This window comes from Dreissena polymorpha, chromosome 14 (assembly GCF_020536995.1).
Source record: "Dreissena polymorpha isolate Duluth1 chromosome 14, UMN_Dpol_1.0, whole genome shotgun sequence".
Classification (NCBI taxonomy): domain Eukaryota; kingdom Metazoa; phylum Mollusca; class Bivalvia; order Myida; family Dreissenidae; genus Dreissena; species Dreissena polymorpha.
Window position 1 is genome coordinate 27,214,124 of NC_068368.1, and position 17,741 is coordinate 27,231,864.

The following is a 17,741-nucleotide window of genomic DNA, read 5'->3' on the forward strand; positions in this document are numbered from 1 at the left end:
GTGGTTTTAGTGGTTTAAAGAGACCCCTGGTCGTCATGTTATTGATAATGAACACATCAGTGTACTTTTTGTCTTAATTTGGTTCTAGGTCAACGAAGAAACATTGTTTGACAGTTATATTACTACATCAGGAATTGTGCTACATAATAGCCATATTTCAGCATCGTTCTTGTCTTAATATAAGGAATAATATCGCGTTTCATAGGGTAGTTAATGCTTGGATAAGCTTATTTTAGCATTGACGAGTGTTTGTTCCTGGGCAGTTAATTCACGATATAGCTTTTGTCTGGGGAAGTAAAATTGCAAGAGAGCATTTGTCTTCCATCATCAAAATTGACAGGTGAGAACGTGTGTCGGTTTATCTTTTGAAACAGTCGAATATATTTTCGGAGACATTGTTTGCATTTATCCTCTGCACCTATCGGCTCGTGACGGTTGTGCGATGAGCGAGCTTACTAGTATTCGCTGCACTATTGTTTGCAAATACTTTAAACTTTAATGTCAGCTCCGAGTTTTGCATTCAATTATTTATTTAATATTATCTTTTATTCATTTGCCGCGTAAGCGTATTCCTGTCTGATTTTACCGTAAATGTAGGCATTGCTACAAGACCACATGATCCGTTCATGTTTTTAAAACCTCGTAGCTTGGAATTTTAGAGAGGAAGTATAAGGCTTTGAATGTTTTCACTTGTCCAATCAGACTAACAGATAATGTATGTTGACTTTTGCGGACCTATTTTGTGTGTCAATACACTAGGACTTCCATTATTAACGAGCAATGTAATAACATCATGTTTTCCATGTCGCATCTATACTTCGCTTTCAAACATAACATAATAAAGCTCGTGTTGCGTGTTATGATTAACCAGGTGTATTCAAATCATCGTTAATATACGCGATTGAAGTAGACCTAAGTATTTCTTAGCCATGCGTCAATCTTTAGATTATGCAAGTCAATTATGTACACTTGCAGTTAAAACCCATTTTTAAGGCAAATGGACCGAAAAACCCGATTGCAATATATATTGTATTTGAATTATTGCTTCCAATTATGACTAGATTCGAATCGTATTTGTGTGTGTACATTATTGAGTCCATTGAGTTATTATACCAAATATGTTTCCCGACCGGAAGCAAAAATGTCTGGCTGTTATTATCATTACACACATTAATGTGTAGAAATTGCACCACACTTTTGTTTTCGTAAATGATTTTAAAATTATGTTTTATTCCTTATTAAACTTATAATAGTTTTATTCAGACAGAAACAACAAACACAACGTCATTATGCATTCTGGTTATTTAATATAAAAAGAAAATGAAAACCAACATCGCACTAAAAAAAATGATAACTAAAAAGCAAAATATATTATGTACAACAAGGGCACAGTATCATTTACAATTTAACAAGTAGGCCAAACATCTAAATGACAAAAAATAATGTATTTATAACCATAAAAGATATATTTTCATACTTGCAAACAACTCAACATGTATACTTCTTTGTGATATGTATATGTAATAAGCAAATAGGCTCTTCTAATGATTATGTATCTATAAAATATAACATATACTTGTTACACCACAAAAATACGACTGAAAAGCGGACTTATCAACACCAGAATAAATTCAAGTTTAACTTAAAGACTGTTGGAGCAATAAATAAACACCTGCAAACTCAATTAAAAAATGTACAGCAGGTACACACCATCACTGACAATAATTGTTATAATATTAAAACATTTTTCTTTTTACAAAACGCTTCAATTACACGCGATAGTTATGTGATATTTTTCATAAATGCAACAAAACACAACCATAATAGTTATATTACTTGTCATTTACATATATCACAGTTTGTATGACGTGCTATAGATTGAAAACAACCCCGTGCTGTAGGTACACGTGATTTTTATATACATCTCGTTCAGATCGGGCGAAACCAACGTTGATGACGGAACGATGACGTCATACACGTGGCCACGTGTATAGATGACTTCAGCGACATCCGAGAATCCGTCTCTGGACCCGACAACCAGACTGTAGTGGTGGGGAACTCCATGGAAAGTGTTGAAAACGTCCTTCCAGTTTAATTTGAGTGTACCTTGTTCGAACACAGAAGCTACTGGTTGACCTAGAAATATTTAAACGATTTGTTCCTTAACATGCAGACAAATGTTTACAAGAAACTTTTTATATTGACACCCCAAAACTATCAGAGGCAGCACATATATATTTATTAATGGATATTGTTCTAACGATTCGTTCTTACATATAGAGCACCAGCCAAGAATGCAATCGTTATTATTTAATCAATCTAACTGTTTCCAGTACGGACTCTGAGCGAGAAATAACCATTTAATCTTACCCTCGTAAAAAGCTCGTTTATATATTGTAAGAAGCATATATCTTGTATAGTAGTAAGGATGTTCGCTTCCGAAGGTCGAAGGCTTGAGCCCCACTCGTTTATATTGAAAAGTTGCATAGTTAAAATTCTTTCCTTGACGTAGCATTCGGAAACAAGGCTAGAAATGGGGCGTTAATATATTTACCAGCTATAATGTCTTATTATGAAAAACAGCTGGCATTTAACCGAGAGGGTTGACACTTTTATAAACATTTTACACCTAAATGTATTTGTTGAAACAATGTCTGCGTTTATACGGATTCATAAACTATTCTAATGCATACGTTACATAAACTGAACTTAATAAAGTATAATACTGTGGGTTGAATTGTTATGAAAAAATTACTGATATACATATTCAATTAGAAACAACCGATCTAACATAAACGAGTCGTACTTCAACAAACAGGTATTGCATTACTCTTTCACAAACATCAGACCTGAAAGAGCTGGTGGTTCCGAAACAAGGACCAAAGACGACTGGACACTGGAACTGTTGAAGTAACCTCCATTGACAGCTTTAACTTCAGCCGTATATGTTTGACCTGACATCAATTTCAAGTTAAGATACGAAATCGTATCCTTGAAACCCGCATCCATCCAGTCCACAACAATTTTGCCGTTACTATGGATACGGTATCTATACGACGTTATCAGCGAACGGTCCTCAAAGTTGATCCATTCCAGCTGCAACATGCTGGCATTTGACTGCCAAGCTGGTTCACTGAATAATGGGTCAATCGGTGAAGTAGATTCTTGACTGACGGGTATAAAGTGGACAGACGCTTGCGCACTGATAGGTGGGTCAAGATAAATGGTCACTGGACTTGATACTAATGTTGTTGCAAGTTCAACGTTGTTCACACATATTACTGTTACATAGACTATATCGCCATGATGAAGGTTATTCAGGTCTGACTGGAAAGACTGCAATGTATCCGAATCCGTTTCTGCTTGAATATTCCCTGTTAATGTTGCAGATCCTATAAAAGTAAAATTTCCAATAATTAACGATGTATATGAATCTCATTTAATGAAACTTACAGTTATAAGTTATATTTACTTAACATTGGAATTGCATATTTTCAAATGCGTCACTAGAAAACTCAACAAGGTCTGAATGAATATTTAATGTAATTATAAATTAAACTGGCTGCAAAAACCAAATTTATAGAAGATTATTACAGAGACTATAGGGCACCCATATCACACGGTAACGCAGGCTAGATATCAATCGATACAATGAATGTTATTCAGTAAATATGCGAACGATATATAACGAAAGAAGGAAATTTGAGGTTAATGAAAGATATGTAAATTTCCAACACATTATACCTATAACATATCTATAACTTGCACATTTAGGCGAGGGACATAGCTGACGAACGTCATAAACTGATCATGTATGCCAATGTTTTTCTGAATCTCATAATGCACAAACAAGTTATAAGCTAATTTCGATAAAGAGTGGACCGGACATGAACATTTTGTATTATTTTCATACATAAAGAATAAAAAACTTCGAGTTATAATTTGTACATTGCCCATTTAGCGAGGGAAATAATTCTTTCGCGCGGCATGTCGCTTTTTGATAAACAAGATCGTCAACCGATTCTATTTCAAAATTCAATCATGCGTCATTAGGTTTAAAAAATCCATTATGCAAAATACGTTATGGACATGAATCGAAAATCAACATTCGCAATGCATGCATAGTGAATATGCACACAATTATGTATCCACTGTTGCCTTGACTTAGCGAGCAACATAAACGATAAAGTAATGAGACGGGCACATCAAATTTCCTTCGACCCACCAAAACACATGAACAGAGTAAATACTAAACCGCCTTTCATCATTATCATGGCGGCGGCATGAAAGTAAAAATGTGTACAAACCGACAGAATATTTACAGAACAGTACATCGGTCTCATCGTCTTTGACTTTCCAAGTTGCATGTAATGTTATTGAACTGTTTCTGTGTACGGCCACAGATACATCAATATCGTGAAGAATGGGGGATGTATGATCAATAATAATTGCTTGATTCGAATGAAACACGGTTTTGAGTCCCGCATGGTTTTCAGCTATTGCAGTAACATATAACGACATTCCGTGCTCGAAAGGTGCACAAATAACTCCAACATTATTTGTATGATGAATTTGATTTAGTGCTTTTATTTGCAATCCTCCTTTGGTTGTACCGGCTCCAAGAGAGACCTGTCGAAATAACAAGAATATAAATATCATAAACATAGCTAATAAAACATATAAACATATATAACAAAAAATATGTCAATAACAATTACTTACTGTTCTGATTTCACTTTCTGCATCCATTATCAATAGACTCACTGCAACAGAATAAGGTCCAATTTGCTTCATGGAAATGGCATTTGAATTATTTGTAGACAGCAAAGTGCATTCTTCAACGTTTAAGTGTTGCAACATTTCGTCTTCAACAGTTGTTCCGAACGCAATTTCGATGGATTGTACTCCGGTAACTTGCGATATGAAGGTATAATAGTATCGTAATGCTCCACCGTTTTGCTTTTCAAATGGTAACGGTACGCTGAATCGGTTGATTGTCAAGACTGGGTATAAATCATACTTTAAACTTCGGATAGTTCCACTTATGTAATATACATTATCTTTGATAAATGTGGCGTTGACAACAACGGCATGGTCACCATTATTCACTTTATAAGAAATATCAATTGATAATTGTTTTGTTGATTCACAATTAAAACCTTTTGGTGGGGTCTCATCGACCAATTGTGCGGGAGATAATACAGCTACGCTTTCATGTCCTGCCGCGTCTACCGCCTTGACGATTCCCGAATAGGACTCGCCGTGTTTGAGATTTTGGTTCGTGAATGTGTAGGCGGTCAGCAAAGCGACATTCGTAAAGCTAATATTCTTACTGTTATACTCTTTGACATTTGATATAGCCACCATATAGTATTTTATTCCAGAATAGTGATCTTGGAATCCGTGCCACGACATTTCAAAGGTGTTTGTTGACCGCTGAAAAGCGGTGTTTTTGTGGTGTTTTGTGTTAAATACAACCCCATCAATTGGATTGTCCGTATCAATTACAAACCCATCCGAAACCAATGCCGTATGAAGCCCAACCGTATTAACAGAAACAACAGTAATATAATATCGTGTTCCTATGCTCAGAGATAGGTTGTCTAAACTTATATTTGTTGCCAGTCCAACATCTTGTTGATGCAGTACATCATCGCCTGAAATATATTCTCATTTTACAGATTCAAAAGAATGTGAAAAAATGAAATAGTTACGACTCAAACAACGACTCAAATATAAACAGTAGATACACACAATTAAAACATGTAACCCTGTATTTTGAGAAAAATGCGACAAAGTCTGCATACGAACAAATACATTTAATACGTTTTATACTAATTGTGTTCTTACTGTGAGGTGAAGTTCCAACGCTGACGCTGAAGTGATCAATTAGACTCTGCGGCTCATTAAACACCCCGTCCCAACAGGCAATGATGGAGTCCGTCCATTCAATAAAGTCCAAGTCCTGAATGCATTTGCCCTCTCTGATATAACGACCACGTTGAACACTGGGCCCAGTTTGATCTATCATAATCGGAGAAGATTCAAACAAAGCGTATTCGTTTGCCTCATACCAAGCTCTCACATACACAACGTATTCAGTTTCTTTGATAAACGTACGATTGATAGGCAGGCAATGGATAAACTCCGATCTCAGACCGATGTTTGTCCAAGGATTTTCTAGTTGCAGATCAAAGATTCCATATCCAACGGATTGATTGAATATCCCAATACTCCATTCAAAGCGACGAATATTCTGCGATACTATTCCACCATCGGTTCGTGACCAATGACCGCTTAGACAGGCTGACGACGCTGAGGTATTTAGAACCTCGTGGGGGAGTCCAGCGTATACATTAAATACAGGTAAATTCTGAGCAAAGGCCTCTTCTGGAGACATGTTGCTACATGTAAGGTTGGTGCTAACATCTACGCATGGACGACCAATTACTGCACAGGTGCAGTCCTTGTTACAAAAATGTACGTCGCATGAATGCTTTTCGATTTCTAGAATCCCATATCCGCTGCTGGTTGTGCTAGAAATAACAGTGACAGTGATCCTTGAAATTGAACTGTTCAGGCCCACGTTGTTGTGTGCCCATATTGACAAAACTATTCGATCGTCAGCCAAGAGTTTTTCAGACAGTGTAATTGATGAACGAATTTCCTCGCTTTGATTGCTGTTAGGGAAAGTAATAACTCCAGTCGATAGCTCATCCAGACCATAAAACCGCGACACAGTTATGTAAAATTGTTCTATTCCGGACTCTTGGTCGTGGAATCCATACCATGTAAGGGTTACATTAGTAATTATATTACCATTTGAATCATTAAAATGTGTCCACGTCATTGGAGGTTTAAAGCCGCCTAGATGTGGTGGAGTAGAATCAATTAAAAGGTCGGGCGTTCTGTCTGACGAGCATAGTCCTGCAGCATTACAGGACGTTACAACAGCGTAGTATTTGTCCCCGTCATTTAGCCAATTCTTCCCATCTAAACTGACAGTCACGTGGCGTTCAGATCCTAAAATGAAATGCTCGACTGGGGTATGACCTTCATGATGTGTTTTTAGCGAAATTTCATGTCGGACAATTGGACTTATATCGTCTGCAAATTCCCATTCTAAACGAATAATGGATTTTTCCCACTGAGAAAGTTTGCCATGAGCTGAATTGTATTTAACCAAAAATGTTGGGGACTTTCTGACGACTGGCGGGGAGTCGTCAACTACAAATATGTCACACGTTTTAGAAACATTTATGCCGACCTGATTGAAGGCCCATACTGTTGCCACTAGTTCGGTGTTCCTAGGAAGTGTTATGTTTGACTTGATGATAGAAGAATGCAGAAGATTGTTTGATCGATGCAGAACGTCGCAATATTCATTCGGAGTGGACACGCAAACTTCATAGTGATCTATACCCGACTGGGGATCTTCGAATCCTTGCCAGTTTATCTGTATATACGACCTACAAAAGCATTTTAAGCCATTTGTATAACGACAATAACGTAAACATTAATATTATTTTTAAACAAACCACATTTCAATATTGCACTCGTCAAAATATATGTAGATAAAGGTGAATTAATATAATTTCAGAACAATTAATAATAAATTTAGAGAACTTGACCGCCGCATAGTTCCTAACTGTAAAATGTGTGTACCAAAATGATGAAATAGAACTACTTCACACGAATAAGGGAACCACGACGATTTTAATTGTAAGTTAAACGATAAATCAAGATTTTTCTACATGTGTGTCAACACATGCACATTATTATACAAACCGATGTCCAAGATATTTGCTATGGCCATCACCGGGACCTACACGCACAAGTCCGCGTATTGGAGGGGAATTGTCCACTATTATGCCATCCGAACAACGTCTGGTACAAAGGTCTGCCTTGTTGCAGGCTTCTACAGTTACGAAGTACTTCTGCCCGGGAGTGAATGGACCATTCCAGAAAACATCTGACAAATTTATTAAAATCAAACTGGATTTAAATTAAATATATAAAGATGAATTGAAACAATTTGTAATACCTTGCTATGTTATCTGTTTGTTGGGTATATATACATGTTTATGTATCAACAGACAATATTTACAGAATATGAATCAAATTATAATAAGAAGATGTGATCATTAAAAGTTAGTTCCAATTGGTTATACATTTTCAATTTGACTACGATCTCAGTTTAAGTATGTAATACACACATTACCTTGTCAAATAATTGACAAAACGTGCAGAAAGACACAATAAAACGTTAAAATACGGCAAAAAATACCAGTCATCATTCCAAAAACTACCATCGGTCTTATGTCTGCTACATAACGATCTGTCCCAAGACCAACTTTATAGAATGCTAAACCGCTTTCTGGATCGTCAAAATTCTTCCAGTGTGCATGAATTACATCGGTGCTACTTTGAAAGTCTATGTCCTAAATGATATTAACAAAATATTCATTCGAAATATGTATTTACTACACTAATTAATCAATTTAAGTTGTTAACATTTTTATATTGATACAAAAACTGATGATTCCTTCCATTTTTAAAATGATGATCATATATTGTTATTTCCAACTTTAAAAACACACAACATAATACAATATAATACATGTTTTTATTGTAACGCATGTTAAGGTAATTTATTTATAAATTCAATTTTAAAACAACAAATATGATTTGAAAATACCTGTTTCCCTTTTATTCCATCGAGAACATGTCCTCCGTTTGGAATACTTCGGTCCAATACAAATCTTTTTGATACCAGTCGTGAAATCAGACCTGCATGGTTCACTGCCTGTTTAAAGAATGCTTAAATGTTACTATTTAAAAAGTATAGGCCGATTCAAGCAATACTTTACTATTGAAATTGCATTTGAATAAGTTACCTGAACCAGAATAAAATACGGATGCCCGTCAATAAGGTCGTTGAGATTCAATTCCAGATAGTCGGTATATATTTTCCGACCTGAAACAATATCTGTCATTCCTTCGTTTGTTCCAACGCCTATATTGAAATAATCTATACCGCTGTGTGGATCCGAAAACCCTTTGAACCGGAAACTGGCTAATTCGTGGTTAATGAACTGATTTCTTTGAAGATTATTCAGAATTGTGACTGAGCCTGGGGAAGGTGGTGAAGTATCTATCGTCAGTTCCACAGAGTCTGAACTTGAGACGTAGCCCGCGTAATTGGTAGCTAAAACAAAGAGTCGACAAAGTCTGATTTGTCATTGTTACTACCACCCAGCATAGCATGCACACGCTATTTAATAAATGCTTAATATAAGCAAATACGTCGGCCACGTTGCTTAATCGTGAAATGATAATGCCTAACCAACCTCGTTAGTTGGTTGTTCAAATAAGGTCGAAACAACATTCGATATTACAACAGTAACACTGTTAATGAAATATGTCGTTATATTAACTTTGCACTATCGACTTTAAAATATTGGTAGAAAACATTGACTTTCGATCAGTATTTGATAATCTTTATTCCAAAGATTAAGATCGTGTTCCAACTTTGTTAACATTTAAAAAAAAATACAGTAGTCACATGTCGGTTTGGAATACGTTAAATCAGCAATACTTATTAAAGATTTGAAACGTTTTTAAAGTAATGCTTTTATTTATGAAGTTTTATTTTTCTGCAAAAGATACCATTATTATAGTTTTTTACTTACCCAGCGACTTTGAAATGATAAAACTCTGTACATGTATTTGCCTCAAATTGATGACTTTTATAAACTAATTATGACTACACAAATATTAACAAGGTTTATCAAAAATTCACGAACATATTCACTAAATAAATACAAACTAACATAGATGTCATTACGTACCATTCACCGTGAAGAACACTGTACTTCCATCTGACGGTTTTTGCATTGATATAACTGCCGAGGATTCTAATCCTGTTCTTACGACTTCAGCTATACCGTTGCTGCCTGATTGCGTGCCTGAATGTTAATGATTAAAAACGTGTAACGGGGCGTCGCAAAAATGTCATGCTAACATAGGTTGTTAAAAGAGCTTTTTATGACTGACATATAAAGTTCCTACCTATTCCAATAGAAAAATCACGTAGTTTGCTGGGATATCCGAAAACCGAAGCGTCGATGTTGTCATCAAATCCGATCCAAGTCACCAAGACGTGTTGTGGATTTGTAACAAATCCTTGATGGTTTTGGACTTTTACCTCACCTTTTGTTGGTGGACTGCTGTCCAGTACAAAGCCATTGCTGCAAGATGATATCTCATCCAATGTCTCAGTGAACAATTCTCTGTGAACCTCCGTGGTATTGGAATATGCACATATATAGTAAATTTGATTCAGAGATATATGTTTCCTGTTAAATTCAACATAACCAGAATGTGTATCATATTTTACGATACAGTTTAAGTCATTTTCACAATTGCCTGGCACATTTTGCGTCTTCATGAGATACCACGCAACTGGACGTTCGGAAGCGTACATAAGAGCACCGGCAACTGTCGTGTTGGCACTTCCTATGTTCAATTCGGAATCGTGAAGTAGAGAGTAATGTTGTCCAATGTTTGAACTTAGTAACATCTGTAAAATTCAGAATGCACTGTAAGCAAGTCTTTAACGACAGATATCCATAGACTGTTGTATGAAATTTAAAATGAAATATTAAAATTGACTATATATGGATATAAATTGAAAGACAAAGATAACTTACTATGACGAATAATAAGCATTCATAAAATGCAAGTCTCTAAATACAAGTTAAGGTGCTCCGTTCTGAAAACATATACGGTATTGATCTACCCCTTTAAATAACGCACAACATTATAATGGGACATCATCAATGTTGGTAGTTATAATATGAGTTGTGGACAGGTTGTTGAGCATGAATTAATAATTTCAAGATTCCCAATCATTGAAATTGAAATGAAAACAACATATTTATTAATGAATGTCCAATGGCTTTGAATACATTTGTGCGCACCTTTTGTACTTGTGTCCAACTCTCCTTCGATGTATCGAAGTCATAGACAGTTTTAATCGTGTATGATTCGTAATCATCTTTTGTCGTCTTCTGGCAATTCGTACTTGATAATCCGCTCAATAAAAATACGCGAACACACAAAAATGTTCGTACATGACCATGGTCCGGTAGGTCGACGCATTCCTCCACCTGTGATCATTTTATATAAAATTGTTAATGCTGCAACGTATTGCGATACGAAATTGTAAGCGGACAAAAGCTTATGAAATACGATGTCATATATTATTACTATGTTGAAGAACACATTAAAATTTACCTTTAACTCGGACGAGCCTGTAGACAGTACATTATTCCATACAGAGAGAAGGTGACTTCCTTTGTCGTCTCGACTCAGTGACCATTGAAAGAAACCAATACGTTTGACATCTGCGGTAAATTCCCATGACGCAGTTAATTGAACGCAATCCCCAGCTGCTTTAACTTTGAGCTCCGCACTTGTGATAGAAATTCTAGGTGCTTCTTTATCAACAGTGAATATGTTGGATTTGATTGGTCGAAGACATCTCACATTGTTACAGATCCTCACCTTTGCATGATAAGATATTTCTTCGTCTAACGAAATGTAGAGGAATGTATAACTATTTGCATCAACTGGTGTTTGAAAAGGCACTACTTCATTTTCCATGACAGAACCATTGTCTTTTAACACTTCAAATAGTCCTACCGAAAATAAAAGACCCTGATTTGTTAGGTTTGTAAGAATCCAACTTATATTTACTTGGTTGCTGATTGGCTGGTTGCTCTCAAATGGACATCTGATGACTTGTAAAAGCAATTTTTGTTCAGTAAGGTAGCTATGTTTAATTTGCAGAATAGGCTTTTCTGTAAATGGTGTTAAATAATAGACATTCGCGTGTTTGTTAATAGTACAATCACTTCCATAAATGTTAATATTTTCCAATCCTTCGCCTTCTGAAAGCAAAGCGTACCTTTGTCCGATTGACAGAGAAAAAGGAAGTATGGCGATATTGCTATAATTATTCAAAGAAACATTTGTTCTATATTCAAAGTTGGAAAGGCAATTTGGACCTATTTTCACACGCAGTTCACTTTCCAGTGTTTGCCTTTGGTATATTTTTACTCCATTGGAAGACGATATTGTTGACCCACCACTACAGTTCGCCCTGATAAGGAAAAAGTTAACCTCAATGTTGACAACTGATCTCGAGTTAAAACAAAATTGGTTGATGTCGGACGAAATACTTTTAAATTCAACCACATCAGCCGTAGTAGAATTCGAACCTATTCCAACTTCAAGTGAAACGTTCTCATGATGTTTGAAACCCATCCAACAAGCACATAAAACATTTTCCGTAAAGTGGATGTCAATATCCGTTGATGTATTCGTCTCCTCGGGGTCAATATCAAATACAATACCTTTCCCTGGTGTATATCTAGACGGTAGTCGGAATTTTTCAGTTTTGATGGAGGTAAAATGACCAGCATTGTTGTATATGTGAATGTTAAGATGAAACTGTAAACCATCACCCGTGTCTTGATTCTGCAGACGAGAAAAAGGATACCGGATGCAGCCTCCAGAGTACGGCGGACATGGTGACGACGAATTTAATCTCCATTCAAGAAGTGGACTAACCGCCATTTCGTCGTGGCCTGTGACAAACAGAGTTAATATTGCAACTTATTTGTGAAATTTCTGGTACCAGTAACAATAAATTACAATAATTAAACTAGATAAATATATTACTACTAAATTGTAGTAATATCTCATATTTGAAACCCATGTCAAAAGTATGTATCCTTATGAGATGTAAAACATTTAACACATTCAATACACATAACATAAGGGTTTGTCTTACCCAGTTGAAATATTATTTGATTAATTTGCGCAATTTGTTCATCGTCATAAAAGGTGTTGGATTCCCAGGCAAACATGATATGGCTTTCTTCGAAAGTGACTTTTGGAATATTATTGTATAACGGTGGTGTTTGATCGATAAGGATAGGGCCCAATGTTGAAATGCTTGACAAACCAGCTTTGTTAACAGTTTTGATGAATATATTAAACAGCTCATTAGTTCCGATTCCTTCATGTTTGCGTCTGAAAAATGGCTTTCGCTGAGTGGACATATAGTCAACCAAACTCGGAGAGTTTGTTTCTGTCGCGTCTAAACCAAATCCAACAAAAAAGTCTTCAATTTGACTGCCACTTTCTTCGACATCCCATTCAAGAACTATATGATCAGTAGGCAGGAAGATAATAGATTCATTCTTGTAGAAAGGAAGGTTTCTGCAAAGGAAGTTAGAAATCTCTTCATCTTTGCTTGCAGCTGAATACGTTGGCAAATAGTATCCTATCGCGGTTTCAAGTTTTGCGTTACAAAGATTTGAACAAATCATCGTGTTATTTAGAGGGACCTTCTTTAAGTTTGAATGCAGTAAATAAGGTTGTCCTTTATGACAAACAATACTCTCGGACCACGCCGCATTTTGTAACGTGACGTTTCGTATTCCAGGAGCGGACATATCGCGAGTTATTCCATCAGAACAAACGGGATTTGACGCTTCCATTGCATTATTCAGTGCCAAAACTGTTACAAATCTTTTTCCTGTAAAATTTGCAGGGAGACGAACTGATGTTATTTGAAAAGGTAGTTCTTTGTAAGTAAAACTCGCATTCAACTCGCTAATATTGTAAAAATCCTCCCGTGTCAAACATATGTCGGCAAGTCCTATTCTGTAAAGTTTGATTCCACTTTCGTGGTCAATAAAGCCATGCCAATGTACAATAAAATAATCGTCACTCGTGTAATCAATATCATTCGAGTCGACAGGTCCTTCGAAAACCACTCCTTCTTCGGGCGAAGAATCATCTACGAGAACATCAACATGTTCTGTCGTTGTCAGCATAGCCTTATTTGTTACAGTTATTGTGAAAAAATAATTTCTGTTATGGTTTCCGTTATGTTTACCCTCTACAATAAGCTTATTGAGTGGAATTGAGTAATTGAAGAATTCACACGTTCCTATGTCTGGGCAGTAACAATCCGAGGATTGCATCGTACATCCCAACTGAAAACAATGTCCATAATAAAAATAGTTATAATAATAATAATATAAACAACAACAAAAACAACAACAAAAATGCAACATTAATAATAATAATAATAATAATAATAATAATAATAATATTATTATTATTATTATCATTCTCTATATTTAAATGTTATTATTAGTTTTAGTAGTAGTATTTATGTTATACCTATTAAATATTTTTGCAAAATGTCTATCATATTTTTTAAATAAAAAACGTGCAAACGAAATATTTTATTAGCTTCACGTGCACACTTTATTTTGGCCAACACGCAGCTGTCCTTGTGTAAGAACGGTAGAAGTATCGGCGATGCCAAAAACCCAGTTAATCTTGCGCAGTCCACTGTGGGGATCCAACGCATCAAACGTCATCTGCATCTTGGAGAGATCGATGCTGTTGTGAACATATAACGTCTCATATCCATCTTTTTTCAACCAAATATTATTGATGTGCGGATTTGATCGATCGATGTAAACGGTTCTTGACTCATTGTACGTGTTGTTGACTATATCTACTGGACGTATGTTAAATGTGTATGTTTGTCCATCTGACACGTTTAACCTTGTACAAAAACTCTGATTCTGAAAATTCGCCACAAGCTTTTCTGTATTAAAATCACCGTCATTGAGTTTCCATGAGACATAATATTTGATGATTCCATGAACATTGGATGTTCCGCTTACAGGTAAAGGACCCGTTTCTTGTTCATACATTCCAGTAATATCTTCATTTACCGCAATCGGATTCAACAGCTTATTGTTAAGATAAAACTTGTTGATGAAATAATCTCTCCAGGATAGACAAATATCATTATGATGTGTTTGCCAAATGAAGTTGGTACTTGGTGATCCAGAATCAAACTTGAATTGTTTATCCTGCCATGTTTCAATAAAACTTGAAGAATCGTATAAAAGGAATCTACGGGCGTGGCGAACATTATCTGCAACATCTTTCACTTCTAACGTTATGCAGTAAAGCCCCGGTAAACTGAAATTTAGCTGCAGCGAATTGACACTCGAATTGACAAGTATTGAATAGGTCTTTTTAGTATCAACTTTCAATGTTCCGTTTGAAGGAGGCACTTCGTTAACGATTAATTCGTAACTTTCAATTGTTGATGCCGTGTTAACATGCCCTCCACTTGGAATTGGATCTACCCAACCATTGAACGTAGCTTGTGTAAAATTGGACCTAGTTATTCGCTGCTCAACCCACAGCGGCTCGGTTGTACATGGTCTTGCATTACTACAATATTCTGGCCGTGCAGTATCGTATTGATAACAAATTGTTCTTTTCTGTGCTACTTTTGTGAAAGGAATTGGTTCTGATATGATGTGCGTGAAGCCGCTTGTATCAATACTTTTTAAAAATCCTCCACCCTTTGCCTCAAACTCGAAACATAACCTGCAATTTTTAACACAATAATGTATGTTAATGTGTTTACAATTGTTGCGATGAAAGATATACAAAACATTTTTCAAACATGAATGTGTTCGAAAACTTAGTTATTTCTCCTAATATTATTTCTGCGGTTTAAAGAACAGAAAGCATACGCCTCGCCATTGAGAAGCTTTTGTGCAGTGTCGTTGACCGTTATGTTGCCCGAATCCTCTCGTTGAACTTTAACGCCTGAACTGTTCGATGTGTCTGTCAGTAGTGCGTGGGTAAATTGATCAAGAAACGACCCTTAAAAATAATAAAATAGTAAATTATAATTGAATCGGTTTACAAATAGAAGTAGAACAATAGATGATGTGAAAATAACTAACCTTGTATTGTTTTAATTTTCACTTTTATTGTTGTATCGCTGATTCCAAAATTCTCTTCCTTGATAAATGATGGACTTTTTGGAAATGTCGAACCGTTGACAGTAAAATCAGAAACCATTTTGAACGAGACGTCAACGGGTTTGTAATTTCCGTACATGTCTGATAAATGTGTACACTCTGTAGAATTAGATGCACTCAGGGCCATCTTCATTTCCTTATTAGGTCCGTTTGCTGTTATATCGCATGTTAATATGTCCGGTGTAGTGTTTGGCTGACAGGTTGTTTCACCTGCATATGATGAATGGTTATTTTCTGCATAAACTTTCCGGAAACCTTGAGCACAATGACAGTCCTTTGCCAGTTCGTTAGTGCATGTTCCAGGCCAGCAATAGTGGTTATTCCAAGCACACATCCCTGCGAAACACGTATTTGAAAATATTTCATCCATTCACAATCGGCCAATCGGCATACATCAATGATTGTGTATATGTTAAAGAACATTTTAATTAAAAAATGACAAAGTATAATGCAGTTTATGGAACTGCACTCTGAAAATAATGTTTTGCTAACGTTATATACACAAAACACATATCATGCTTACGCTGACATTCTAGGCCGCTATTCCATATCTTGAAAAAGGTATTGGCATTATTGCATTCAGTGCATACAGTATTTGATGGGTTTGTACAATGTCTCTGCTTGCACTGCGTGATGTTTTCACACACTGAAATATACAATAGAGATACTGACTTAATCAATACATTTGTGAACAAACCTTATGGTTTGTCATGTTAAAATACTCGCATCGGCTTATGCTTCAAAATTTCATATTATACATTGATTAAACAAATAACATTCATAAGTGATTATAATTACTTAATCCGTGATGGAGTTAGTATATATTATCAATTCGATATTTTTTCAGACGAATGCGATTCACTCAATATCAATGAATATGTGAGTAAACAAAAATTGTGTTTCTTTCGGCACAGTCCTTATACAAAAAACACTGAAAGGGGGCATACTCTATGATACCCTTTTAAAAAAAATGTTAATACACCAAGGCAACAACAAAACGAAATATTTTACACGCTAATAATATGGACCCCATCGTTGTGTATGAATTGGGGATCAAGCAGATTACATAAAATATTGACAGGTTAACCTATTATTGTAACCGGTTATTAATTGGTTAACTGAACAACCTTAAAATGTTTAAATAAATTAAAAATGTCATAGTGCTCGTACATGTAAATTTACGCTCTTTAAATACATATAATTATTTTAAGTTCGCTTTCGTTGATTATGTAAGTGGCAACATCACCTTCTTGATAAAAATTTATAATAAAATGTATATATGAATGGTCATCTTGATACAATTATTATTTATAAACACTTTATTTTTGCGAGCAGTAGTGGATATTGGTTAACGAAACATCAAAATATGCCGACCAAAGTCTAAACTGATCATTGTTTTTTTTTATCACGCGTTAAATAAATGTGTCAATAACATCCAGGTGTATAGTCAATACTAACCAGCGTAAGTAGGCAGTATGTCGAGCAAAAAAAATCGTACAATAAATCTAATAAAGAAAAAGATACAAAAAAAGTTTCAAGTTAACCTTTACACAAATGTAACCGGTTAACTGATCATTCAGTAGATTTACCGGTTAACAGGTTAACCTGTTGCATCCCTAGTATACATTTGTTGGTGCTCAAGCTGGGTACATTTATGGAACATATTATGCCAATGCCATTTTACAATGCAAACAATATACAGAGAAATTAAATATACAAATAATTGCTAACACTAGACTTACTATACCATAGAATTATAACATTTGTCGTATTTGTTAATATAAAAATCATAAGAAGTTA

General features: G+C 35.5%; 1 protein-coding gene across 1 annotated transcript; it reads right to left on the bottom strand.

The window, feature by feature from the left end:
• Window positions 1–1,360: 1,360 nt before the first annotated feature.
• Window positions 1,361–16,576, bottom strand: LOC127858076 (uncharacterized). The gene is made up of 18 exons (XM_052394962.1): window positions 16,465–16,576; window positions 15,864–16,277; window positions 15,648–15,780; window positions 14,349–15,498; window positions 12,860–14,072; window positions 11,299–12,653; window positions 10,983–11,171; window positions 10,072–10,582; window positions 9,852–9,968; window positions 8,898–9,208; window positions 8,699–8,806; window positions 8,288–8,441; window positions 7,789–7,972; window positions 5,851–7,469; window positions 4,723–5,657; window positions 4,308–4,629; window positions 2,850–3,392; window positions 1,361–2,136 (listed from the first exon to the last, which is right to left on the bottom strand). Exons 2-18 carry the CDS (start codon window positions 16,273–16,275, stop codon window positions 1,853–1,855), a joined length of 9,540 nt encoding a protein of 3,179 aa, XP_052250922.1. The 5' UTR covers window positions 16,276–16,277; window positions 16,465–16,576; the 3' UTR covers window positions 1,361–1,852.
• Window positions 16,577–17,741: the final 1,165 nt, after the last annotated feature.

Coding starts and splice junctions, on each gene's coding strand:
- LOC127858076 (XM_052394962.1), bottom strand. CDS start 16,275: ATGTGTGCTTGGAATAACCACTATTGCTGGCCTGGAACATGCACTAAC. Junction 9,209..9,851: donor AGTGTTCTTCACGGTGAATG/GTACGTAATGAC, acceptor TCTTTGTTTTAG/CTACCAATTACGCGGGCTAC. Junction 7,470..7,788: donor AGCAAATATCTTGGACATCG/GTTTGTATAATA, acceptor ATGCTTTTGTAG/GTCGTATATACAGATAAACT.